The 27,982-nt window shown below is 44.6% G+C and overlaps 1 protein-coding gene across 7 annotated transcripts in view; it reads right to left on the reverse strand.

Annotated features, from left to right (window-relative positions):
• The window catches only part of Fry (FRY microtubule binding protein), a 374,882-nt gene that overhangs the window by 198,440 nt on the left and 148,460 nt on the right, over positions 1-27,982 (reverse strand). The window contains exon 1 of one of the 7 annotated variants that reach the window (XM_076923843.1): positions 251-466. The exons of the other annotated variants lie outside the window; for them this stretch is intronic. Within the exon in view, the coding sequence (XP_076779958.1) occupies positions 251-311 (61 nt within the window). The 5' untranslated portion in view covers positions 312-466. Of the gene's footprint in view, positions 1-250; positions 467-27,982 lie in introns of those variants that run through there. 7 annotated transcript variants of the gene reach the window in all.

Below are 27,982 nucleotides of genomic sequence, written 5' to 3' on the forward strand. Positions count from 1 at the left end.
CCAGCTGCTTGTCCATGGCGCCATACAAAAGTAGAACTCTTACTCCTGAGATGTTACAGATCCAAACAGAAGGCCTCAAAGGCTTTGGTTCCTGTCTGAACAGCCAAGTTCTAAGTCAGTCCCTGTGCCTACAGGAAAAGGCTCCCCTCCCCCACCCCTGCTCCCGCCACCCCCCGCCCCCCACCTCCCAGTCTCCTGCTCTCAGTTTGAAAACGTCCCACCACCAGATAGAACAGCCCTTCAAACCTACCCAGACCTTTGATGAGGCTGATCACACAGGATCTTCTCCAACAAGCCGTTGTAATCTCCATGGGCCTGAAGTGAAATCCAAACAGCCCAGAAGAGCAACTCAGACTACGTTTCAAAGCCAAAAAGCATAACAATGGGTCCCATGGTCCCGCTGCTCACAGCTATCATAAGGTCCCAGGTGTATTTTTTCGTCAGATGAGGAAAAACCTACAGTAGAATAAAACTAAAACAGGCGTTCCCTCCAGGGCGGGCTGTTCATACCAGCTGCACAGTACGACAGTGAGCTCTAACTCAGAGTGCCCCGTCTGTCTATATTTATCCACGAGAACATACTATACTGACAGATTAGCGAAGTCGCTCCGGGCACTCCAGGAACATGAGCCTGACCCACCGCGTGTCCTAACAGTCCACGCAAACCAAACACACGTGCAGCCCCGCAGAGCCCACTGGCAGAGCCTGTGCTTCCCGGTGCTGGAGAAACCTCGGGGCAGAGATAAGACAGTGTGGATGAGAAGCGGTTGCTCTGGGAACCAGGGCCTCTGGGCTACAAGTACAAACAGCTTTAAACAGCTTACATTCGTCCAGACAAAACTCAAAGTGGAGAATTCCTGCTGGAAGCCAAGAGTCAGCCAGAAACCACACGGCCTGGAGGGAAAACAGAACGCTGGACACCTGTTGATGTAACTTGTAAATTTCATAGGTGATTGGTTTCAAATTTGATAATAATAATTTTTTTTATAAAGAAGCTGGTATTTACTAATATTAAGTGTGCTGCCTCAAAAGGAACCAGCAACAGGCCAATGAGACAATGCCTAGGGAAGTAATTGTTTTTCAGACCAGTTTCCCTATGTAGCCCAGGCTGGCCTCGAACCCACAGAGCCTGTCTGCCTGAGCCTCTTGAATGCTGGGATTAAAGGCACAAACCACAACACCCCGGCTGTACAAGTTGGTCTTTCAATAGCATTATCCTCAGAAAAATTCTATAAGGTCAATGAAAATCTTCCCCAACACAGACACAGCTGCGAAGAGCCCGGAATCCCAAGTCATTTTCTATTCTTGACTGGGACTAATTGAATGTTTTTCTTCAGTAATGGAGGCTGGAATTACAAAGCAGCATGGGAGGAGAGGTGCCGGAAGGAGCGGACACATTCCCCAGGGAGGGGGAAGAATGTCCAATTACCCAAACAAATACTTAGAGTGATCTTGGAGAGGCCAATGCCAGCAGAGATGCCCCCATGTCCCCCTGCAGCCTGTGTGCTTGGGACTCAGAGTTTATTTTTACAGAGCTGGCCGTGATGGCAGATGTGGCATCGGTGACACCTGATTAAAGAATCCAAAATAATTCTAAGACAACACCGTGACTGTGGAGGTGTCTGTGTTTGGGGGTCTGAAGATTGAGTTTTGTTCTTTCCGTTTCTAACTTGAGAATCCATTTTTTTTTGTTTTGTTTTTAGTGCTGTTTGTAAGCTTCAGGGCTCTTGTGTTATTAGCCTTACAAGTGTTAAGATCTGTAATTCAATTCACAGAACACTACTTAAAACAGTGGACATAGAGGAAAAATGATTTGTTTATGTGTTTGCTTGTTAGAGGTGGTTCCTCTAGAGCCACGGAGCCATGGAGCCCAGATAGCTTTGGGCTCACTGTATAGCCCATGATGGCTTTGAATTGAGGAGTCTCCCGAATTATCTTTTCAAGGACCAGCTTTTGTTTTTGTTTTGTTTTGTGTTGTTTTTGTTTGTTTGTTTGTTTTGAGACGAAGTATGTAGCATAGGTTAGGCCTGATCTTCCTGCCTTCCCTTTCCAAACTCTCAAGATGACAGCCATTCACGGCCAAGCCTAGATATTGTTTTTTGAGACTATCTCACTATGTAGGCTGATCTCAAACCGCCGATCCCCTGCTTCTGTCTGAGTGCTGGGTTTACGGTGTGGTACACAACTCTTGGCTTATCTTCCACTCCTTGTATAGATGCTAATTACCCAAAAAATTAACCAAAAGTAGTATAAGAATAGGCTGATCTCCCCCCTCCCCCAGACTACCTTAGAATTCACAATCCTCCTGCCTCAGCTTCAAGATGGATGGTATCATAGGTATATGCTACTGTGTCCAGCAAAAAACAATCTCTTTGATGATGTCCTCCATACCCAACCTATTCCAACTTACCTCCCCTCTTCCGTTCTTCCTTCCTTCTGTTCATCCTTCCTTCCTTCCTCTCTCCCTCTCTCCTTCCCTCCCTCCCTCCCTCCCCTCTCCCACCCATTGGCCTTCAACTCACTATGTAGCTGAGTGTGGACCTCCAGTGACTAAGTTCCTGCCTGCATGTCTAAGCACTAAGATTAGAGGTGTGACTCCCCCAGTTTGTGTGCTGCTGGGGATTGAACCCAGGCTTCATGCAACTCAGACAAGCACTCTACCACCTGAGCCACATTCACAGTTCCATACAGCCCGTCTTCTCCTCTATCAGACAACACTAAGAAGCCTGTCCTCCAGCTGCAGTGTATGCTGAACTAAACAACAAATTATGTGTGGGAGAAGGTCGCTGACAGGGTGAGGAGACAGCTATCCAACTGTCAGTGGATGGCCAGCATTGATAATAAAATCATAAGACAGCAAACAAAAGCAGATTTATAGGCCATAAGGAATAGCAATCTAAGTATATTTTAATAATTATAAAAAAGGCAGACCTTGCCAGTTCAAGAACCCTGAAGAGAGCAATGCATTAAAAAAAAAATCTTCAATAAAAAATTCGTCTGAATTGTTTGGGTGTAGATGGTTTTCTATACTACCGATACATGGAAAAAACAGTGAAACAATCTAGAAAGAACTCTATTTTAAATCACTATTATAAATTGAAATGTTTTGACATTGCAAGGGATAAACATCAAGAGTAGGAGGAGCTAGGGTTGGAGAGTGATGGCTCAGTGGTTAAGAGCACCGGTTGTTCTGGCAAAGGACCTGGGTTCAGATCCCAGCACTTACAATGATGGCTCACAACCTTCTGTAACTCCAGTTCAAAGAAATCTGGCTCCCTCATCTGCTTTCTAAGAGCACTGCACATAGGTAGTATACATAAAGCAAACTGCCCATATACATAAAATGAAAATGAATACATTTTTAAAGCCTGGAGAAACAGCTCAGTGGCTAACAGTCCTTGCAGCTCTTCCAGAGGACCCCAGTTCCATTCCCAACACTCATTCATATTGGGTAGTTCACAGATGCTTGTAAGTCCAGTTTCAGGGAGGCTAACAACCTCTCCTGGCTTTCGTGAGTACCCATACATGTGGGATAGACACATATATACGCATGAACAAAAACAGTAAAACTAAAAAATAAACCTTAAAATAAAAGCAAATTTAAGAAGAGTAGAAAAAAATTTACATCCAAGTTATTTATTAATAATTCTGCATCAATTCCATACACTTTAAAGTATGTTAGCATAATTTACATTTAACTTGAACATTATTGAATTTACATTTTACGTGAACTGGATTCCTGACATGTTTAATAAATAGTTCCACGGTAGCCCTCACATATTGGGATGAATGGCTTTAAAGGTTATATTTTTTTCTTTAATCCTTAATCTAATTTCATAAAATGTTTCCCTTCCAGCAGGCAACACGGTAATCCGGGCAGTAAAGAGATTGAGGCAGGAGGGAAGTGAGTTTCAGGCCAGGATGGGAGGTAAGACCTCCCATCTCAAAACACAAAAGCCAGGTAGCAAGACCGCAAATACTTCAGTTTAAAGTCAAAGGCCACGCCCCCACATCACACGCCAGGAAGTTAGCAAGCTTACAGGAAGGGGTGTGGCAACAGAGATGTTTATAAGCCTGGAGCCGGATGAAGCTTGTACTGTCTATTTTTGGGTAACTGCTTCCAGTCCTTCTTGCTGTAGTTTCCCCACCCAATTATATTATGAGAAGTAACAAAAGTAGTTAGGTACCAGCTTAAGTACTGCTGGAAGAAATCATATTTAAGAAATATTGAATAGTTGGGGGCCTATGGGAAGGTCCACTTCTCCCTGAGGCTCTGGGTAGGCGTTAGACACCGGTAGAAGTGAGGTCAAACATGGTTGATACCAATAATAGGATAATAAGCTTTTTACTGCTTATTGTTAGTACTCCTGGTATTAACCGATAAATATGTGGACCGTTGACTTCCTAATTGACAGCTGTTAAACTCTTTCCTGGTGCACTGGGCTGTCCTAAGTAGAGGGTTGTCACTCAAACAGCTAGCCAGGCTGCGCTCAGTGCTGGCACCTGCTGCTTTACAGCCCCGAGGAAGCCGCGTGATATGGCTTCATAACAAACCCCACTCTCAAAGACCCAGCCCGGGCCAGGATTGGTCAAATAACTGGTAGTGTGCACCAGCCTTTCCGCTAAGGAGAAGCCTTAATGAACTCTAGATGACCCGGAAGCCTTACCTGCCCAGCCCCACCCCCCCTTGAGGGGACTACAGGGGATGGCAGAGGGGGAAGGGTGGGACCGAATAAAGTGAGTCCTGCAAACAGGACAATGCTGTTACTGGTGTAAGCACAATTATTCATTTGCATGATTGGTGTAAACACTGTATTTGGATGAAGGTCTACAGGTGAAGGGTACAAGTCCCCCTCCCATTAAGTCTATATTAACCAGCTGTTCTGGTCACCTCCTGAGCAGGCTAGGGAAACACTCTTTCGGGCTGACTTCCCTGGTATTGCAAAATTAGGTCCAATTTTTAAAAAAGGCTTATAATCCCAACACTCAGGAAACTCCTAGGTATGAGGCTAGCCTGGGCTACATAGTAAATTCCAGGCCAACCACAGTGAGTACGGTGTCTCAGTACAAGCCTGCGCTCCTGAGCGTGATCCTGATGCAAAGGTAAAGACGGCACCCGAGAAGCGGCTCCGTAAAATTGGCCTATGACCTTCACATGCAGGTCACAGCATGTGCATGCGCGTCCCCGCACCAATAACTTAAAAAACTGCCTCAGACGAGCGCCTAAGCTTCTCTTCTACCCGGATTTCTACTGAGAAAGGGTGACAGGCCACTGGCCAGCTGTTGGTGTCACTACCTATACAATCGAAATCCTTAAGGTGAGAAGAAAGGTAATCAATGGAGGTCTGTCGTGTATGCTTTCCTCGCTGGCCTTATAAACAACAGGTCTCCAAAGTAAGGTTTCACAGTATAGGCCTCGCTGCATTGTAAATGCTTACCTTCCGCCCACAGATAAACATGACCCTCCCTCCTCTGCTTCTTTTTGCAGCAGAGACCATTACAGATAGTCACTACTGATCAAGATGCAGGGGACAGTTAACCAGAGGGCTCCCCATTCCCCGGGATGCACCTGCAATCCAATCCCTACACCTAAGCCTCAGGGAACATCTGGAAGAAAGGGTGAAAGAGTACAAGAACCCAGAAGCAGGATGTCTGATTCGAGATAGCGTCTTCTAGACATCACAGGGAAGCCACACAGCCGTGAAATCTCAACAATATGGCTGCCTGCAGAAGCTCTACACAACAAGGCCAGTTAACAGGCCAGCATTTGGGAATGGGGCGGATCTCCCAAGGCCTCATCTATGCCATTCTATGACAGCCTAGTAGAGAACACATTCATTCAGTCTAGTTAAGAAAGATTTCAGGGCCAAAAGACCTCTGAGGCATGTTAACAAGGCCTTGTAAGAACATTTGGGTCACGTGAGCAAACATCACCTGCAGCCTTGCCTCAGCCCTGCAGAAACGGAAGCAAGGGCAAACAACCCCGGGAAGACAATGTATCATTGTGCCTGAGAGGAGAGTCTTTCAACAGACTGCCAGCATTGGTCTAAAGACACACTCTGAGAACAAAGGCAAGCGAGAACAGTCAACCAGGAGAGCCTCTAGGAAACACTGGCATATGTTGTCACAAGGTGTGTGCCTCTGGACCCTAGCCACTGGTAGGGCAGTGTTCTTCCGACCAGGTGTGCCTCACCCACTCACTCAAAGATGCTCTGTGGTCTTCCAAGGATCAAGCCTTCTCTGGGAAGTGAGCAGGCCCGCTAGCCCCACCCCGGTGAGGAGACTATGGTGGGAGTCTGTGTTAGCAAGAAGAAAAGGGGAACGGGAGAATGGAAGTTCCTTTACAAAATTTTAAGCATATTTTATGCATTTGGGTGTTCTGAAGGCACGTGTGTCTGTGAGCCACAGGCATGCAATGCCCTTGTTGGCCAGAAGAGACCGTCGAATCTCCTGGAACGAGAGTTACAAACAGTCTTGAACTGCCTTATGAGTGCCTAGGATTGAACTCAGGTTTCTTCTGCAAGAGCAGCCAGTACTCGTAACTACTGAGCCGTCTTGCCAACCCCTAGAAATTGCTTTGCTGAAAGTGCTGACTCCTAAGTTGGGCCCACAAAGTGACTAAAAGCAACATGAAAAATTGACACCTCCATATGCATTGCGTGCTTGTACTGTGCCTGAAGGCACAACGCTGTGTCCTTAAAGGGTTAAAGGGTGACGCTAACTCATCTGGAAACCCAGGAATAGCAAACCTTCACAGGGCAAAGAGGGCAGCTGTCCATGAGCTTGGGGTGTCCCCTAAAGCAGAAGCACCTATCTTCTAACAGCCGCCTTGACCCTCAAGAAGTGAGGGCTTCACCCTCATCTAGATTTCTTCGTATGCATAACCTTGCCCTTTGCCACAATTCTTCCTCTACGTGAGCCTATAGCGCAAGTCATCACCCTAAAGTCTGCCTTGGGGCTCAGTGGGAGATCATTGTAGAAGATGAGGCAGTGAGAGCCTGAGGGAGCAGGTGTCTGGAGTCAGAGAGCATTTGCCAGACACGGCTGCAGTGCAGTTGGACACACAAATTTGGAGCTGTTCAGACTGCATGCTTAAGATGGAGGCACCTGAATCCCCAATGTGGGTGCGTGGGGGATGGACTCATGCACTCCCACACCTGTCTGAGGAGATACTGGCCACAGATGGCTGCTGGGGGAGGAAAACTAAGGTTTCTTCAGAGACGTGGCCCCTGAGCCACATCTGTCCCATACCCATGCACATACAGGCAGCACTAGATGGACTCTGTGTGTGTGTGTGTGTGCGCGCACGCGCACACAAGTGCTCATGTGTGCATGTGTGCATGGGTGTGTGCAGAGAGAGAGAACGAGAGAAGAGAATACAGATTCAGTTGGGAGGGATAGGGAAGGAACTGGAGAGGAGGGAATGGGGGCATTATTTGATCTAAACACATTATATACATGTATGAATATTAAACATTTTAAAAAGGAGTCACTAGGGTCCTTTATCTCTTCCAGATGTCACCACATCGAACAAATCTCACGCTGCCTTTTATGATTATCTGTCTGCTTAATCCGCCTGTCAGAATGGATGGCCTGTTAGGATTGCTGGAGCCTACGTTTGTTTTGTTTTGTTTTTTACCCTAAGAAACTTCTGTTACAAAAATCACACAGCGTGCTTTTCCTCTCAAACATTTTCTCTGGTGGTTTCCATTTGTTAGCTCACAGACCTCCATCAGCCCCACAGTGCCTGTGTGACCCCTGCTGTGACCTTTCCCATGCTCCTGTTTTAGGGTCAGTATTTTGGCATGACTATTGCCCTGATTCCTAACTGCTGAGCCATCTCACTTCAGCCCCAGATGCACCATTTTTAAGGATTCTGTTAGTGGTTCAGGTTTGAAAGCTGCCGGTAGCCTGTGGGGACTGTTCACTAAAAATGGTTAATTGAGTTACTAGGTGTTTGCCTCCCATTGCCAAGGAATGCGTAAGGGAAGTTAAAACAGTCCCCCTTTGAACAGAGCTGTCTACCTGCCAAGTTCTAACACACACACACACACACACACACACACACACACACACACACTAAAGAGAACAAGAACAAAAAAAAAAAACCCCATGAGGTTTGCTCAGACTTCCCCTGTTCTCCCCTTCATAGAGCCATGCAGAGTTTGTGCCTCAAACTGTCACAGAATCCAGGTGCTATACAAAAATCTGTGTACTATACATGCATAGATTAATACATGCATTAAGGTAAAGTGTCACGGCATGTAAGCCAAACAAGTTTGTTTAGTTGTTAAACCCTCAGCAAACTGGATACACTAAGCCCAAAGAATAGTTAAGCAAGCCCACTTGGCAGAAGGCATTCACACAGTGAATGACAAAAGTCGACAATACTGTTGCTGCGTTTAGTGCAGACTTTCTAGTAACCCTTAACAGCTAAGGATAGCTCTCAAATAGCAGCAAAAATCGTATGTTCAAAGGACATTCTGCTAAAAGTAAAGGGTAAACCCATCTGTAGAGGCTTCATTTAAAATTTCTAAATACATGAACACCTCACAATGGGCAACAAGCCCTGATTGGCCCTTCACTGGAGTCCAGGTCAGCACAGTTAGGGGTTGAACACATCAGCATCTAACAAAACATCGTTTGAACCAGGATTTGCAAATCTAAATTTTTGTCTGGTCTTTATAATATTACACCTTTTTTTAAAGTATAAATTCGGATGGAATGGTTTCTTTGCTGTTAACTTGACACAACCTAAGATTACCTGAGAAGAGAGTCTTAGTAAGAAATCATCTAGATCTAGGTAGCCTGTGGGCATGTCCGTGGGAGGTTTGTCTTGACTAATTGATGAGGGAAGACCCAGCCCACTGTGGGCAGCACCATTCCCTAGACAGGGGGTCCTTTGCTGTTTAAGTAGAAAAAAAAATACTAGTTAGAAAGTAAGCAGGCAGGAAAGGATCCATATATTTATTCGGAGAAGGCTATTTCTCCTTATTTCTCCCACACTCACACCATCCGGGATCCTGTGTTACCCACCTGCCCTGCTAGGCTTCATTCCTTTCAGTCTGCCCTGGGACACACAGTGCCTGGCTACCCTGAGGGGAGAAGCAGACCCCCGGTGAGCACTGAATCTTGTTAACTATGGTGGTTTGAACAAGAATGGTCCTCATAGGCTTATATATTTGAATGCTTAGTCCCCAGTTGGTGGAAGTATTTGGGAAGGATCCAGAGGTGAGGCCATGTTAGATATGGTATGTCACCGAGAGTAAGCTTCATGGTTTCGAAGGCCCGGGCCAGGACAAGTTAGCTCTCTAGGATCTGTCTCTTACCCCTCTATGCCTCTTCCTGCCTCTCGGTTGCTGTCTTAAGATGTGAGCTCTCAGCCGGGCGGTGGTGGCGCACGCCTTTAATCCCAGCACTTGGGAGGCAGAGGCAGGAGGATTTCTGAGTTCGAGGCCAGCCTGGTCTACAAAGTAAGTTCCAGGACAGCCCGGGCAGCTCTCAGCTGCTGCTCCAGTACCACGTGCCTGCTTGCTGCCAGGCTCCTCTCTCGAAAGTTATAACTTGCCCTCAGAAATTGGAAGGCCCTCAATAAACTCTTTTTGTATAAGTTGTCTTAGTCATGGTGCCTTTTAACAGCAATAGAAAACGGATCAAGATAGGAGGCATTCATTCCTATAGAGTGACACCCTACGAAGGGTTGGATTCAAAGAAGCTATAGGTGAAATGTAGGACGCTATGGAATCTCATATGTACCACAGTCGTTTCATACACATACATAGGCTAAAACCTAACTTATCTATTAGGCTCCTTATAAAGCTAATAACAATTAGATTAATAATGAAATAAGTCTCAGTTGTAGTGTATACAGTCGGCCCCTGCTAGAAGGGGTGAGTCACGTGATGGGATCTCATCATACTATTCTGAGCAGCAACTTAAAATTTATGAATTGCGTCTGGAACTGTCTGCTTATAGTTCCAAACAGCAGTTAACTGGTGACTGAGCCTGCAGTATATGAACGTGTAGATAGGACCTCTTCCCACACTGAACATTCTCACACCGATGAACCCTGACGCTTAGGAGCCATCTTTGCTGGTTTGATTTAGAAGCAAATCTAAGTGAGAAATTTACACATAGAAATGGACTGAGTAAAAAAAAAAAAAGATCAATATTGTCGTTAAAAATATCAAATATCAATTTTTCTATTAAGTTACATTTTGTCTTTTTGTTTTTCAAGACAGAGTCTCATTCAGTTCAGGCTGGCCTTGAATTCCCTATGCAGCCAAGGTGAGCCTGAACTTCCGATTTTCCTCTATGTGTGCCACTACACCCGGCTTTTAAGTCTGTTTTTATTATTTTTCACTATCTATATGTGTGTATGTGTGTGTGTGTAAGCCTGTGTGTTTGCATTATTAATTTTAATAATCGTTAATTAATTGTTATGCTTAAAACTAATAAAGTATTAACTGAAATAGGAAGACCCACCCTAACATGGGTGAGACCATTCCTTGGGATCCTGGACTGAATTAAAAGGGGGAAGAGAACCAACATCCACTCTCTGCTTCTGGAACACCTGCCACAAGCTCCCACAGTCCTGCCGGCCCTGCCTGAGCTAAACCTGATCCTCCTTTCCTTACATTTTTTTTTTGTCCCATGTTTTTTTCACAGAGACAACCCAAGTAACTAATACATCCTCAGTCCCACTCTATTGGTTCCTTGTCTGTTGCTGGGATAAAAGACGGCAACCAGGGCAACTCGAGGAAGGAAGTGTGGGCTTCCTGGTCCAGAGGGGTAACGTGCCCATCATGGCCACAACAACACACTACAGGCATGATTACAGGAACAAGACTCTGAGAGCTTATGGAAGTACAAATATCAGAGTGACCTGAAAGTAGGCAGGGCTTTTTACTCTCAAAGGCCATCCCCAGGTACATATATCCTCCGGCAAGGCCAAACCAAAACCTCCCCAAACAGCGCCTCAACTGGGGACCAATAATTCAAATATTTCAGCCTATGGGGGACACATCTCACTCAAAGCATCTCCCTTACCCTGCTCTCAAAGGATTGTGTGAATAGATCAGTCTGCTTGTTTTTCCCCTAACTACACTGTCACAGTCAGTTTTTGTCAATTGACACAAACCTAGACAGCCTGGGAAGAGAGAGTCTCAACTGAAGAATCGCCTCCATAACACTGGCATGTGGCCACGACTGTGGGGTATTTCATGATTGCAGAGTGTTGAAGTAGGACCCAGCTCACCCTGGGCACTGCCATCCCTGGGCGAGAGGTCCTGGCCTGAGAAAGGCAGAGATGACAAGCCTCTGACCAGCATTCCTCTGTGGTCTCTGCTTCAGTTTCTGCCTTAGCATCCCTCAGTGATGGACTGTGACCCATAAGCCAAATAAGCCCTCTCTTTCTCGTTACTTTTGGTCTGTGCTTTATCAAAACAACAAAAAGCACACTGGGAAATCCACCTTGTATTTGGGGTTTGCTGATGGTTTTTTAGAACTGAAACAAACAAACAAATCCAAACTCAAACCCAAACCCATTTTGCAAAAGGGTCCTTCTTCTGGTAAGGTTCCAACTAACCAAAGCAGAATATCAGGGATTCAACTGAACCCAATAAGAAAACTGTGGATTCCATGTTGACATGGTCCCATAAATCCATGGTCAAAGGCAATTTTTTTTTTTTTCACTAATTAGCCATGGGACTGTGAAAACAGCCTAAGACCAGTATTGTTTTACAAAGGTGATGAATTCACACACAGAACATGGAAAACAGAAATTGTTCAGCATCATTTAGGAATAAATATATGCTTCTTCAGCTAAAGTATAAAGATCTACTCAAAGGAGATCTTGTAGGGTCTAGACAGATGGGTTAGCAGTTAAGAGCACTTGCTGCTCTTGCAGAAAACACAGGTTCTCTCTCTGTAAGCACCCACATGGCAGCTTACAACCATCTGTAACTTCAGTTCTACGGGTTATAGCACCCTCTTCTGGCCTCCGTGGGCACTGCACCCATGTGGTGCACATACCCCAGGCAGGCACTCATACACATAAAGTTTTGATTTTTTTTTTTTTTTAATAAGGAAAAGGGAAGTTTTGTAAGAGTCTGGTGGGCAGAATGATAGCCAGAGTGTCAGTCATTGCTAAGCATGACCAGGAAGAACCAATTCCCAGATGAAATCCAGACTGTGAAGTTCAGTATCCTAACATTAGGAAATGACTCCAATATCTAAAAGTCTAGAAACTACTTAGAAAAACAATTAGCCAAAAAAAAAAAAAAAATCCACCTGCTTGTTGTTCCTCATCACATAACACTTGAAGTGTGGCTAGTGAGAGGAAGGAACAGTCTCTGTTGTAATTAATGCAAATCCTAATTTAAAATTCATATTTGGTTCAGTTACATAAAAAGCTCTGCAAGTAGGCTCAGAACAATTTGCATATATGTTTCAACTGCATATTCTATGAACTTTAATATAGATGTTTTAGATTCACTTACATTTGTCTGTGCTGATAGAGCAAAGTATGTCTGAAATTCTTTTTTGTTGTTGTTTTGTTTTTGTTTTTCGAGACAGGGTTTCTCCTTGTGTAGCCCTGGCTGTCCTGGAACTCACTTTGTAAACCAGGCTGGCCTCAAACTTACAGAGAGATCTGCCTGCTTCTGCCAAAATGCTAGAATTAAAGATGTGCAGCACCATGCCCAGAAAGTCTAAAATGTTTACATATAAGAAAGAAATGTAAAATACTTCCTATTCGGATTTTTATATATTATAATGATAATATTTTAGATATTTAATTTCTGTTGAGTAGGACTATTGAAAAGCAAGTGGGGAAGGATTTCTGTGGGTGTAGCCACAAGGCTTTTGTGGAAGAGCTGCCCCACTGTGTATTTGTCCTCACCTGGATCGCTCTAAGTCTACCTGATCCTAGTTAAGAAGTGTTCTGAGAAGAGACAGAAAGCTGTAGTGTAAAGGCCACGTGGACACAGTGTCCTGAAAGGTTACCATTGATGAACACCTACTTAAAAAGTGAGCCTCTCCAGTTTGCCACGATCACTCTGAGGACTGAGACGATTCACCATGGCAGATACAAAGTTTCCAGTCTAGTGTTTACTTTCTGTATTAGTTGCATCTATGCTTTCCTTCCTCTTGTGGTAACTGATCAATGGCCATTACTTGGTACCTATGACCAGAGTACTCTGCAGCCATCTGACATTGACAAGGTTAGGCCTGGCAGATGGAGTTACTGCTGTTTCTAAAGTTTCCTCCAATCAAGGAACAGAGGAGGTGCTGGAAACCTGGCCTGGCAGGATGGCATGTGACCTGCATGAAAAGACAAACACAGGCTTTCTTTAGTTTCCCCAGAAATAACTTCCACAAGTCCTGGCTCTGGAAAGCACAATGCTGTCCCTAGGGGGAAAGCACAGTGGAATGTACCCACCCGGAGGACCAAACTACACTGCCCACAAATATAATAAAAGCCGTTGACAAGATCACCTCTAACTTGTTTGTTAAGAGTGGTGTCTTTGGCAGGGCAGTGGTGGCGCATGCCTTTAATCCCAGCACTTGGGAGGCAGAGGCAGGCGGATTTCTGAGTTCGAGGCCAGCCTGGTCTACAGAGTGAGTTCCAGGACAGCAGTCAGTGCTACACAGAGAAGAGAAACCCTGTCTCAAAAAACCAAAAAAAAAAAAAAAAAAAAAAAAAAAAAAAAAAAAAAAAAAAAAGAGTGGTGTCTTTGGGGCCCTTCCTGATTCTGTGTGTGTGTGAGTGTGTGTTTGTGCAAATGTGTGTGTAGACCTAAGGTTGATATCGAATGCCTTCCTCTCACTCCACCTTATGTGTGAGCCAGGGTCTCTCAGTGAACCCAGAACTCATCACTGCATCTAGTATGTCTAGCCAGAGTCTTTAGCACACTGGGATCATGGGTGGATCATCACACTAAGCGAGCTTTTCCCACGAGTTCTGGGGATCTGAACTCAAGCTCCACGGCATGAGCCTGCTGAGCCACCTCCCCAGGCAAGAATCATACGTTTAAAAAAATTCATGTTAATATAAAATATAGGTTGGACCTAAGAAAGATACAACCCTGGGAGTTCTGCTGCCTCAAACAAGAGCCTTGTATCTGCTCTCTTCCCGCCTCTCCCACCATTACCCTGTTCTGAGTCCCTGTCATGTCCTGGGACATCCTGGCCATTGATTCTCCCTCTCTCTATTCTTAGCCAAGACTCGGAAATGGAGTAGGAATGAGGCCAAACTGATCTGTGTTTAAAACCCACATGAACTGCCCAGTGACTTCAGGCTGGACCGGATAAAACAAGACCCTTTGGCAGGATCGTCAATGATCTTGTTACCGGATGGAGTCTGTGTCTCTCTCTCTCTCTCTCTCTCTCTCTCTCTCTCTCTCTCTCTCTCTTTCTCTGGAACTCCCTGGACCAGGCAGCACCTTCAGCACTTGCTCATACTCTCTCCTGTGTCCTGAAGTCTTCTTCAGGTTCACTTGTCACAGATTTTTTAAAAAACAGATTTATCTATTTTATTTATATGAATACACTATAGCTGTCTTCAGACACACCAGAACATGGTATCGGGTCCCAATTGCTGGGAATTGAACTCAGGACCTCTGGAAGAGCAGTCAGTGCTCTTAACCTCTGAGCCACCTCTCCAGCCCATCACAGGTTTTATTAAATATTCCTCAACCCATTTCTTCCCTTCTTGAGATGACAAGTCCAGTCTTCCTCTGAACACTCCTCAGGCCAGTGAACCTGGGTCCCAGCAAAGGCCTGCCATAGGCAAGACATTTCTTTAAACAGAGTTTTTTTTCTCTCTACAAATTCTCCATATCTCCTCTTTCATTAAAGTTGTCTGATTGTGAAGTCCGCAGAAGGCAGGAGCTGGGCCTACTCACTTGATGTGGACCACACATATAAGCAAGCATTTAAAGATGGGAAAGGAACGATCACGCAGGCACGTCCATCTTGAATGGTGCTCGGGACACGTGCACCTTACCTACTGATAAAATCTCTGGGTTCAGAGTTTATTTGGTTTTTCTAGGAAGGCAATCCGTTTCTCCAAGTAAATAGAGCTGACAGCACCCTCCTCATGGGAAAGAGACTTTGATCAGTCAGGAAAGAGTTAGATTACTTCAGTGGGAGCTCTCTCCAAGCCTGGTTTTCTTCCAATTTGGCCAAAGTATTTGAAAGGTTTGGGAGTAAATTAAATCCATGGATTATAAATGACATGTAGGAAAAGTTAATATTTTTACAGATAACAGTTCTTGGTGGTGCCAACTCATCGAGAAACAACAAAAAGACTGATCTCAGAAACACTCTTTCACGTTGGGTGACTGTGACACACATAAACTCCAAGTTTACTCTGAGTTTCACAGACATGCAAAACGGGGATTTCCATGAGCATAATGATACAGTTTAGCTTGTTGAATCCATGCAGAGAAGTCACTTGAGTTTAGATGCTGAGTTTCTGCTTAGAGCAAGAGATATAAAGAACCCCTGAGATAAAGCAATGGTGTCATTCAGGGGTGACAAGAATGCCAGCTACGTTTCACTATAAACCTTTCATACTCATTCATAGGATTATTCTCATTTAGCTGACTACTAAGAAAGCCAGCACAAGCTGAAATGTGCTATGGGGTGGAAAAATGATGGTTGTGCTTCAGTGCAGACAAACTTGGGCAAAGCATGATTATCCAACCACATCACTGTTGCTATAATGGAGGAATGTAGAAAAGGTATGTAGAAAGGATAAGGAAGGCATGACTCTGGAGGTGACATTAGAACTCATGTTTGAGGGAAGAGCATGGCCCAGGTCCTAAATGTTCATGTTCCTGGTCTATTGTGTAAGCTCTGGAACCACAGCCCATATGGATGCCATGCTAGATTACCTGTCTGAGCCACATGGGTGACTTCAGCTGGGCTTGGCAGCAGGTACCTATAACTGCAGCACTTGGGAGTATGAGTGAGGAGCCAGGAGTTTGAGTTCACCTTGGGCTACACAATATGGGGCTAGTTCAAAACAACAACAGTGACAACAACAATGGCACCAAAAACACTAACAATGACAGCAACAATGACATAACAATAACAATGGTAACAACAGCAATGATAACAATGGAGACAACAATAACAATGACAGCAACAACAATGGCGACAACAATAACAATGGCAACAGCAGTAACAATGAGAACAATGACAGCAAAAACAATGGTGACAACAATGACAACAACAGTGACAGCAGCAATAACAATGACAACAACAATGGAGACAACACTAACAATGACAACAACTGAGAACAACAACAAAGTCCCAAACAAACCAATAAAAAAAACACCTAAACAACAACCACACTGAGTTAGATTTCGGAGAGGGGTATTCTATCTTGTACCTTTTTGGATGGTTTACTTTCTAAGGTTCTAGAAACATCTCTCTACCAAAATGTCCTCAATGAAAAGCCTATATTTACTTGCTAATAGGTCATGAATTCATTGGGAGGTTAGTGTTAATCCCTGTAATTAAGTATTGATTTAGTAAACTAAACTAATAACAGCTACTGTTCAGCAGTTACAACAAAGAATACCAAACACTTTATAAACATTGACTCATTTAATTATTATGGCTTATTTTATAGCTATATTTGTGATTGTATCACAAATATAAGGCATAAATATCATATATTTATAAGTATATAAAACGTACATTATTTAGACTTTTAATATTATAGTATTAAATTCTAAAAAAGATTTATTTTTATTTTATGTATATGAATATTTGTCTGTCTATATATGTATGTACAATGTGCATGCAGTGCCAACGGAGTCCAGAAGGGATCATTTGATCCCCTGGAACTACAGTTACAGATGATTGTGAGCTGGGACTCGAACCCTGATCCTCCGGAAGAGCAGCCAGTGCTCTCAGCTGCTGAGCCCTCTCTCCAGCCCTTTATATTATTAACTTTTATCATCAGGACGAGAACTTTCTTAGAGTCACATGCGGCTGAGGCAAAGCACATATTTCTAAGTGTTCCAAATCATGCAATGGAATTCTTGTTTAGCCAAAAAAGTTAATCAAACAACCCTAGTAAATTCTTTCCACATTTTATATCACAATAAAAATTAATGGCTATAGCTGGGGAGTAGGTTTACCTGGCATGGGCAAGGCCTTAGGTTTGATCAAAAGGAACAGTCCTGTGGCCAAAAGATCATAAAAATAAACACAGTGACAGAAGGAAGGTAACATGCATAACTGGACCTTCTAGAGAAAGACATGAGACTCAGGAGCAGAACTTTGGTGTGCAGATTGAGGGCTCCAGGCCCTGGGTTTGGTCTCCAGTGCTGAAAGGAAGACAAGCCAGGCCTCTGAGTGGGCCCCAGTGCGCTGGATCTCCTCACACCAGAACACAGTGCAAAACCCAACTGGCCTTTCTTGTTCTCACCATGTGACTCCAGATTCGTCATTCCTCTCTGCAGCAGGGCTCAGTGAAGACCCTGAGTCACCTCTGTTATGGGCAAGAAAAATAAAAGCGAGTCCCCCAAATGGAATGACAGTCCTGGCTGAGTCCTGTGCTTACTATGGGGGAGACAGAGGCTCTGTTTCAAGCTTGGTCCTCACAGCAGATCCAGACAGGGGGTAGATCTTTTGGCATCAATTTAAGATTGTCCATAACGGACATTCCTGTCATCCCTCCCTTGTGTGGACCCGTAGCAGAACCCCCAGGAAATCATGAAGCTGATTGGATCAGCTGGGTGGCCATCTTTTGATGTAAAACACAATCCAATCACATGCTCACATGGGAAGGGCCATTTGAGGAACAAGGTCAGCAGTTTATTGGTGTCAGACGCACGGGACATTTTTATTCTCCTGGCCCACCGAGTGACAGTCTCTTAGTCAGCCCCTACAGCAAAACCCTTGTCTGGCAGGACAATATGACATTAATGAGCTCAGTGGGCCCGTTTGAGGGCTGCTATTCTGTGATCGAGGGACACTTGAGGATTGGTGACTGTGTCCTCTGTTGTTGGAGGACACACACTGCATGAGCTGTTTGCTCTTCGTCCTTGACCATTCGTTAATCAGAAAATTACATCTAGCTTTTCACTTTAAATGCTTTATTTATTCATTTGTTTGCACGCTCACATTCACATGTGCACGCCCATGGCCCATGTATGGAGGTCCCAGGACAATTTGTGGAAGTTTTTTTTTCTCTTTCTCTTTCTCTTTCTCTCTTTCTCTTTCTTTTTCTTTCCATAGGTCCTTGGAATCAAACTCAGGTTATCTGGCAAGATGGCTCTGTGGTCTGATCCACGGAGCCATCCTGTCATGATTTCCTTGCAAGTGTGATCATCTTTTCAAAGAAAACAAGCCAGACCCAGAAACACAGGTATCATACTTCCTCTCATCTCTGCCGTCTAGATCTAACATATGTTAATGTATATCACAGATCTGATGTGACATGGCATGATATGACAGAAGGTAGAAAGAGGACTCCTTTGAAATGGGAGGGAATCAGTGGAGGAGGACAGGGAAGGGTAATGGGGGGCGACTCTAGTCATATGCAAATAGATAATACTGACGAAAACCAACCTGGGGAGAAAAGGGTTTATTGCGTCTCATGCGTCCAGGTTACACTCCATCACAGAGGGAAGCCAAGGCAGGAACCTGGAGGCAGGAACTGCAGCAGAGACCAGCGAGGAACCAGTACTGGCCCAGGACTACCTCCTGCTCAGACATAGCCCCACCCACAGTGGGCTGGGCCTCGAATATCAACCATTAAGCAAGAAAATAGCGACCGGGCAATCTGACGGAGGCAATTATTCGACTGAGGGTCTCCTCAGATATGTCTCCGATGATGTGAGGTGGCCCAACACCAACCAGCAGAGGGGTGAGGTGAGTATGGCCCCCGTATATCATCCGCTTGAATGAAACGCTTTTCTGAAACCGATCATGTTATACAATGACTATACAGTAATCAGAAAGACTAAGTAAGGACCTGATGTGTGGTGTGAGTGCACACTCGTGTGCACGTTCACACTGAGAACAGCTTCCGGGTCCACCAAGCCCACCATGAGGCAAGTAAACCCTTGGCGTGTGGCTACTCAGGATGCAGGAAGCTCATTAGAAAAATAGCAGGTTAGTTTTAGAGGTGCTGAAATAGAAAGGGTGCTCTGGGTAAGCCCATACTGACATTTAATTCCTCGGCTTCATTCTTAAAGGAGATTTATTTTAAAAAAAAATCTGATCTTCAGAAAGTACAATTTGAAAAGTAAACTTATTACAGCACACACACACACACACACACACACAGACACACACGAGTAATTGGCTTCCTAATAGAGTTTCATATTTGCCTCCAATTCAAGGATCATAGGTTGCATTCACTCAGAACACCTTTTTCTCATTTTCAGTTGTTTTTAATACTTGCTGCTGGTGTAAAGCACACAATGCTTTAGACTTTCAGCACGAATACTTCTGGCCTTCTGGATACTGACCGTGGTTTATAAAACTGAATGGTGATCAAATGCTGGGTGAGTACATATCAGTACATATCAGTACATATCAGCTACATGGTTTATATCTCAAAGTCTCTAGAATGCCAGCAATTTTCTTAATCGCCATATTTTAAGTTGTAGGGAAGAGAAGAAAAAAAAAAAAGCATCTTCAGACCAAGAGACCAAGGCTGCTGCCACCTCACGCTGGAGACAACCCTGATCAGATTTCCTGTTACACACATAGTCGTCACTTCATTGTATATAGACACATACACACACATGTATTTACATATGCACATGTATTATTTCATATGTATATATACATGGATTATTAACACATATATATGCATGTGCATATGTATATAAACAATAGAATCTGATAGCCTGTACAGGGTGAGTTCTTCTCTTATTCCAGTTACAGAACAGCAAGCCCCACCAGGAAACTGTGTAGGTCTGAGATTCCATCTCCTTTTGATCAGCAAAGTTCAACATCCACCCCACTAAACCTCTTTCAGCTTAGCATTCACAGAGTTGCAGAAATAGCTGACAAATATAAGGTTTACACAGTGTCATTTTTCAGTGGGAATATTAAAACCACTTCATTTTCAAAAGCAAGAGACAAAGGGCCAGGTTTGTTCTATCTTCATAAGGAAGTAAGAAGAAACAGCCATGTGGGACCTCTCTCTCTCTCTCTCTCTCTCTCTCTCTCACACACACACACACACACACAAACACACACACACACACACACACACACACACACCACCACCACACATTACACACCATAAATACATATAAATCACACACACCACAGACACACACACACAGACACTCACACAGACACACACACACACACACACAGAGAGAGAGAGAGAGAGAGAGAGAGAGAGAGAGAGAGAGAGAGGAGGGGTACAGAGAACAAACACAAGAACTTACCCAGAAGTAGAATCATTTGATTGATTTATCTCTTAACAAGCAAACCATTTTATTGATGACCAAGGCCCACCTACATAAATACAACATTCAAATGGAATTTTACTATAGTGTCACTCTAGTTAATCTAATACCCTGTCCTTTCCCTGGCTGCCAAAATACATATTTACCTGTTTGAGACTAAACTCAAAAGAGGTCAGGCCAGTGTGTCTGAGGCTCTGACAAGAAGTCTCAGATGTGGATTCCATCCTACATTTCCATAGTCCCACTCACTCTTGTGGCATTGGCTGAGAAATCCTGGGCTTTCAAAGCTGTGCTAAACTACTTCACACTCTGTCATTGATTAAGAACGACAGAAGCCTTCCGAGTTGTTGATCAAATTAAGGTTGATAAACAGCACTCCGTGAAGCTCTGGACACCTTCCTGAAAAAGATCTCAACTCCCTTAAATTGACACGTCAACAAACTCTTACAGCCTCATGAAAAGCATTCGCCAATATGGTGCAGGTTTGGCTTAAACTTCCATCTGCAGCTCAGCAAATGACGGCACAGTAGAAGGGAATTAAGCCAAATCAGACTCATTACAGAGTTGACGCGCTGGTAGAATATAAACTCCCCCTGCTTAGCATCTGGAATTCTGGGTGACTAGCACTGTAAATGCTTGTGCTGGTGTGCTTCGAGAAAGAGAGAACGTGATTGTAACATTATAGGTGAGTGATGGGATCTGAAGATTAACTTACAGAAATGAGTAAGTCTCCTGTGCATGCGCACACAGCTCTTTACTCCCCAAAACACACAGAAGAGGAGCAGAGCCACTCAAAATGAAAGGGTAACTGTCTCTGATTTTGTCCTGTGGGCAAACATTTTCCTAAGCATGGCAGTATGCTGTGTGCACCCCATGATCCCAGCTGCTGGGAGAATCAGGAGGAAAGGAACTGTGGGACCTGAGAGGACGAGACCAGCCTGGGGAGAGGGGTAGAGTGGGAGACATTGAAACTTGGAACCAACCAGACTCAGAATGCCACCACTCACACAGGGCAAGAAACAAAACACGGAAGTGGAACTTCGTGATTTCAGGAATCAGAAAGCAGAGGCAGGAGAATTGCCACTAGTTCAAGGTCAGCATCAGCTATGTAGAGAGTGAGCTGTAAGCCAGTCGGTGAGGGCTACATAGCAAGACCCTGATGAAACAAAGAAGATAATGAAAAGAAAGGAGTGGGAGAGGGGAATGGGGGAGGCGAACCACAAACACAATCCAAAGGAAGCTGACATGTCTCTTACTGCTTTAGTGTAAAGAGTACGTATCTGAAAGCTTCTGCACCTAGGGAAATCTAAGCAAGTGTTCCTTCATGGATTAAGGCAAAACAAACAAACAAACAAACCCCCAAAACAAAAAAACAAACCTATGTACATCTCTTCTCCTTTAGCTGTCTTGCTAGGAGAAGGATTTTAAAATGTTCTTACAAAGCCAGCCCCATAAACACCAGGCTTCCTTCCAAATGTCCTCTGAAGTGAAGAATGCAAAAATATACAAAGCTAGCATTAACAGATTATCAAACACATTCTAAAAATGATATTCCCCGAGGCCTGCATGCCACACTGTCTTTGGGTCATGGGGCACCTCTCCCTGGGGTTCTGAAAGTCAAAGGGACTTCTGTATGGATATACGTAAACCCAGGTGTACTGTATCTGTGATGTCCCAGAAACAATGCACGTCTGTACACAGTTGATGATTAATAAAGAGTTTTTATAGTGTTTGCCATGAATGTCTCACACTATGAGATAGCAAGACACATCGGTGGTGTAGTGCCAGCCTTACCGTTTCCATTGCTGTGAAGAGACACCATGACCAAGGCAGCTCTGATAAAGGACAACATTTAATTGGGGGTGACTTAAAAAGAGATTCAGTCTAATATCGTCATGGCGGGAAGCATGGCAGTGTGCAGGCAGGCATGGTGCTGGAGGAGCTGAGAGTTCTACACCTTGTTCTGAAGACAAACAGGAGAGATTGTCTCCCAGGCAGCTAGGAGGAGGGACTCAAAGCCCAACCCCACAATGACACACTTCCTCTAACAAGGCCACACCTCCTAATAGAGCCACTCCCTGGGCCAAGCGTATTTAAACCGCAAGACCCAAGAAGAACTCAGGGTCCAATAAAAAGTTTTATGGGGCAATCAAGTATGGAAGAGTAGAAAATGACTCTATAGATGTTCCTATAGAAAAGGAAACGCCCATTGTTCTTCCAGTCTTCCTGAGAGATGCAACCTTTCAGCCCACGTAACTGGGCTGGAGAGATGGCTCAGTGGTTAAGGCCACGGGCTGCTCTCCCAGCAGACTCAGGTGCGATTCTCAGTATCCCCATGGCAGCTTACAACCCTCTTTAACTCCAGTTTCAGGTGATCTGACGCCCTCTTCTGGCCTTCTCTGGTACTGCATGCATATGGCATAGACAAATAGGCAGGCAAACACACATACAGAATAAAAACCAAGCCATTCTAACGGGGGGGGGGGGACTATCTTTTCATATAGCCCCACCACTCTAGGATAAAGTAATATGTTTTATATAAATAAATAATTTTAAACAGTTGGATGGCCTCTATGAAGTAAGAGAAATTTGAAGTTAAACTAAGGACTGTCTTGCTCCACAAACGACATTCACAGTTCCAGGAAGTTTTAGAGTTCAAAACGTAAAGCTAATAAATTCAGAAAAAAAATATCACATTTATTAGAAGTCAGGCTTTTTGATCTACTTAAGTGACAAATACCAACATACATTGCAATTTTAATTTTTTTTTTTTATTTTGTGTGTAGGGGTGTTTTGCCTCCATATATGTCTATGCTCCACTTGCGTGCCTGGAGCCCACAGAGGCCAGAAGAGGCTATCAGATCCCCTGTTACTGCAGTTACAGATGGTAAGTCACCAAGTGGTGCTGGGAATGGAACCTGGGTCCTCTGGAAGAGCAGCCAGTTCCCTTAACCACCGAGCCATCTCTCCAGCCCTACCCCGCATTTTTAAAGTCTTAATCAGAAGTAAGTATTTAACTAAGACCATTATTTATTCAGACAAATCTGGCCTGGACTGTTACAAAATGGGTCTTCATGATGCCATATGAATATCCCCTAAGACAGACATTCTACACAGGAAGAACTTAGTGTCATCACCCTTATCCAGTCAGTGGAAGGAGATCAGTTTGGTCACAATAGGTTCATTGACACGGGTGAGATACCCATAGCAGATAATCAGGCCGCTGGGGATTAAGCCGTACAGAGGACAGAGAACGGCCCCCACCAAAGCCCCTCACTCCTCAATGGCTCAGCTCATACTGAATATTACAGAAGGCTGAAAAATGTAGATACCACTAACATGATGCTCGCGTGTAACCTCTCAATTGCTTAAACTGTGCCCTGAAGTAAGTGAATGAGTCGCAGGCAGCGTTCAAATGTCTTGAAACAGAAGTCTCTCTTCAAGGGTGTTTCTTATCATTCGAAGTATCTAACCCCTGGCAACTTTCTCAAATATCCTGGACCCATCCCAACGTGGGAAATTACCCAGGTCACTCTTTTTACTCTGTATTGCTGTTCGCCTGTCAGAAAGGTAATTCAATTCCTCATTTATTTATTTAGTATGAGTATTTTTTCCCCCCGAATGTATAACTGTGCATTGTGTGGCAGTGCCCAGGGCCAGTAGTGGGAACATCCCCTCCTCTAAATACCAATGACAATCAGGAGCTTGCTACTGGTTTCTAAACAGAAATACAACCTAGCAGAAAAAACATCAATGATGTGGGCCAATGACCATCCTAAAAAAAGTTAAAGGCCTACATACATTTACACTTAATCCATTTAATTCAATTTACTTTAACTGGACATCTGTGTGTATGCATGCATGCATGTATGTATGTATGTATCTATCTATCTATCTATCTATCTATCTATCTATCTATCTATCTATCTACAAACATAGCAGTATCAATGCTGACGCTCAAATCTAGGGTCTCATAAATGCCAGACAGGCACTGTGCTGCTGAGCTACCCTGCCAGCCCTGGAGACAGCCAAGTCACAGATTTGCATACAACTTTCAGAGTAGGAACAAATCAACATAAAAGAAGTAATCTTGTTACATGTGTACGGTGTGCGTGTGTTTGATGTGAAGATGAGCGTGGGGGAGCTGGGGGGAGGTGGGGAGAGGTGGGGGGAGACTGCCCTGGAGAATTTGTAAAACACATGGAGAACACTTGCATACACTTAGCTCAGGCCCTTCAAAGAGGCTCATCCTAAAGAGAAGGCCCTCTGCAGCAAGAAAAGAAAAAAAAAAGTGTGTGTGTGTGTGTGTGTGTGTGTGTGAGAGAGAGAGAGAGAGAGAGAGAGAGAGAGAGAGAGAGAGAGAGAGAGAGAGAGATATGGAGGGTGGGAGGAGGGCAGGGTGTGCCAGAGGCTAAGAACTGGCAGAAAGTATTAAGCAATAAAACTTTAAATAGCTATAAAACACCAAGTTCCCAACAGTGCTCTTGATCCTTTGGTCCTTTTGGCAAATATAAAAACAATGCAGGAGACTGGAGAGACCACAAGGCTGTTAAGAGCACTGGCTGCTCTTTCAGAGGTCCAGGTTTAGATTCCCAGCACCCACCCGGCAGTTCCACAATCATCCTGAACCCCAGGGGATTCACCCTCTTCTGCTCTCCACAGGTACCGGGCACAGACATTTAAGTAGGCAAAACATTCATACAAAGCTTTTTAAACAAATGAACAATATTGTGATCAGCGTTGGGGAATGGGTGGATGGCATCTACTGACTTCTTGATTTGAACCAACAAGTAAATCACTTCCCCAAGTTTCAATGTTTTTTCCAAGTCTACAAAATGTGGAATGAAAATATATATATATATATATATATATATATATATATATATATATATATATACACATAGTTGTTGGAAGGAACAAAGAATCAACCATTTAGTCTCTTTTACCCAAGGTAGTCTCAGAAGACAGCATTCCTGTGTCACCATTAACTTTCACTCTCAAAAGTGTCCCAGTTTGGATGAATAATTATGTGACTGCCCTATATATAAGTCATTGAGCATGGCATTGGACACAGAACGGCTGTGTTTGTTATTCAAGGGCTGCTCGGGCGCGGCCTGCCTCGATTTTAATGAAGTGTGTCTTAAAGTCAAAACAAACAAATAACAATAACTACGGTATAGACCGAGGGCTTCGGCACCAGATGTGTTCAGTGGGGACGTGAGTGCTACAAAGTATCATTGAGGGGAAGGATTTTTATGGAAAAACGAGGGAGAGCACAGCCAGTGCCCAGAGCAGGGAGCGAAAGTAGGAGACTCAACGTGGTCAGCAGGATGGACCTGACCGTGGGAGGGGCTGTGAGAGAGGAAGAAGAGAGTGTGCAGGCAAAGCAGACCAGGAGAGAGGAGCAAGTTGTGGGGGGGGGGGGGGAAGGGGAGGGAAAGGGGGTCAGGAGGGGGATGAGGTGGGGGGAGAGAACACACAGCTGAAATAGCACAGCTACAAGGAAGTGAGAAGCTGGGAAGATTAGCCTATGGGCTAGAAAGAATTAGGGTGGGGCATGGGAAGAAGGGCTGGGAAGAGCCAGGATGCCAGCATGGACTCTGTAGCAGGTACATGTGTATCTGAGAGGCACAACAAGTAGCCATTTGTCCCAAGTTTCTTTTGAACCTGACAACTACCACCTCCAATCTAGTCTCAACAACAAAGCCAGCAAGCCATAAGTTCCTTGCTGCTGGAGAACATGGATGCTGGCACAGGGTATTGTTTCTCATTAGGCTTATTAACCGTTTCAGCAGAAGTGACCCTGTGGCCTCTGAGGATGTGCCATCACCAAATAGTTATGAGCGACAGGGACATGCAGCCTCTCCCCTGCTGAACGCAGACAGTAGTGCTCGGTCATTCCGCCACTGAAAGGGTCAGATGCTGGGATGGAGCTCAGTGACAGGGAACACGTGCCACTTGTATGAGGCCGGGAGTTCTAACCTCAGCACATGCACGTGCATACACACACACACACACACACACACACACACAAAATGTGTCTGTAACTGAATTGTACCTATCGATAGGTTCCGGAAACTCTATTAATATTAATTTTCCACATCTATACAAGGTCTTTCTCTTGGAGCCTTTGAGGCCCATCTGCATAGATCTAAGCACCAAGAGTAAGTACAGGCTCACAACTCACCGTACTTTCTAGCCCATGGTTTCTTTGGCCCAGCAACTAATGTCACCAAGCCAGCATTTCTGTGCTGAATGGATTCTCTGTCTGTCTGTCTGTCTGTCTGTCTGTCTCTCAATGAGTGTCTCACACAGATGGGGGTAACCTTGAACTCCCTACCTACCTGCCTCTCCTTCTGAAGTGCTGGGATTACAACCGTGAGCCACCAAGCTCAATGGATATCGACTCGGAACCCTGACTCCGGTTCTGCCGATGCATACAAGTTTCCTTAGGACAACCTTAGCCTTGTTGGGGGCACACACCAATCTCTGTGCAAAGAGCACATTGATACTCGGTTCTTCCAGAGCTGTTCATTGTGTAGGGAGTTCTAAGGCCCTGAAAGGATCAGTGAACATAAAGATGTCCTCAGTGGGCAGCAAAGACTGGCTAGATCCCACAGGGAGGGTGTGCCCCGCTCTGGAAGGAGCCAGGTGATTCTGAATATGCTTTAATACTGAATATTCCAAATACTCGCCTCATTGGGCCAGTGTTCCCTGGGCGTCATAGGGTGGTTAGCAGCACAAGGAAGCCATTTAGACTTTTCAGACGATGGTGAAGCCCACACACTCACTCTCTCTGTGTAAACTCTCCTCCCTTGCAAGGGAGCTTGAAGCTAGCTAGCCATTCCAAACTTCGTCTGGAGAGATGCTAAAGACCAAAGCAACTTCCTGCCACAGAAACACTCCCAAGCCAACTCCACAGAGCTCCACGTTTAAAGAAAGTTGTGGGGGGGGGGGGCGGTTTGATAGTGGTTGAGATAAAAAAGGGGGTGGGGGAGTGGAGGGGGGATGAGGTGGAGGGAAGTGGGTAACGTTTAAAAGTAAATTTAAATTCTTTTCTCTCCTTAGACTTTGCTTGCCCAGGAGTGAAGTAAGTGTTGACTCTTCATAAAATAATCCACTGAGGATGCCAAGGTGAAGGGAAGAAGACAATCTAGGCCGTGCACGTTTTAAGTTTAGGTTCAGAAGGCAGAGGAGCACCAGAACACATCTGAATTATTTTAGCATCTATCAAACATTCACAGTGTGTTTGATGTTGTCCCAAGTGCTGTGTCTGAGCACCCCATGCCCATGAAGCACCCAATACTTCTGCTTGCTTTTCACAGACGAGGAAACAGTCATTGGGTCATCCATGACCACCCAAGCACAGGACTTAGAAGATTGGCGGCAAGCCCCTCTGGCTCTGTGACTTGTGGTGAGGGCCTGCCAGATTATGGGGTGGAGATGCAAACAGCCAGGGATGTGGAAACAAGTCCCCGAACTGCAGAAGACAGAGGAAAAGAGAAGAGAAGACAGGAGTGGCGGGCAGC

The sequence above is a fragment of the Arvicanthis niloticus genome, chromosome 24, assembly GCF_011762505.2.
Source record: "Arvicanthis niloticus isolate mArvNil1 chromosome 24, mArvNil1.pat.X, whole genome shotgun sequence".
NCBI lineage: Eukaryota > Metazoa > Chordata > Mammalia > Rodentia > Muridae > Arvicanthis > Arvicanthis niloticus.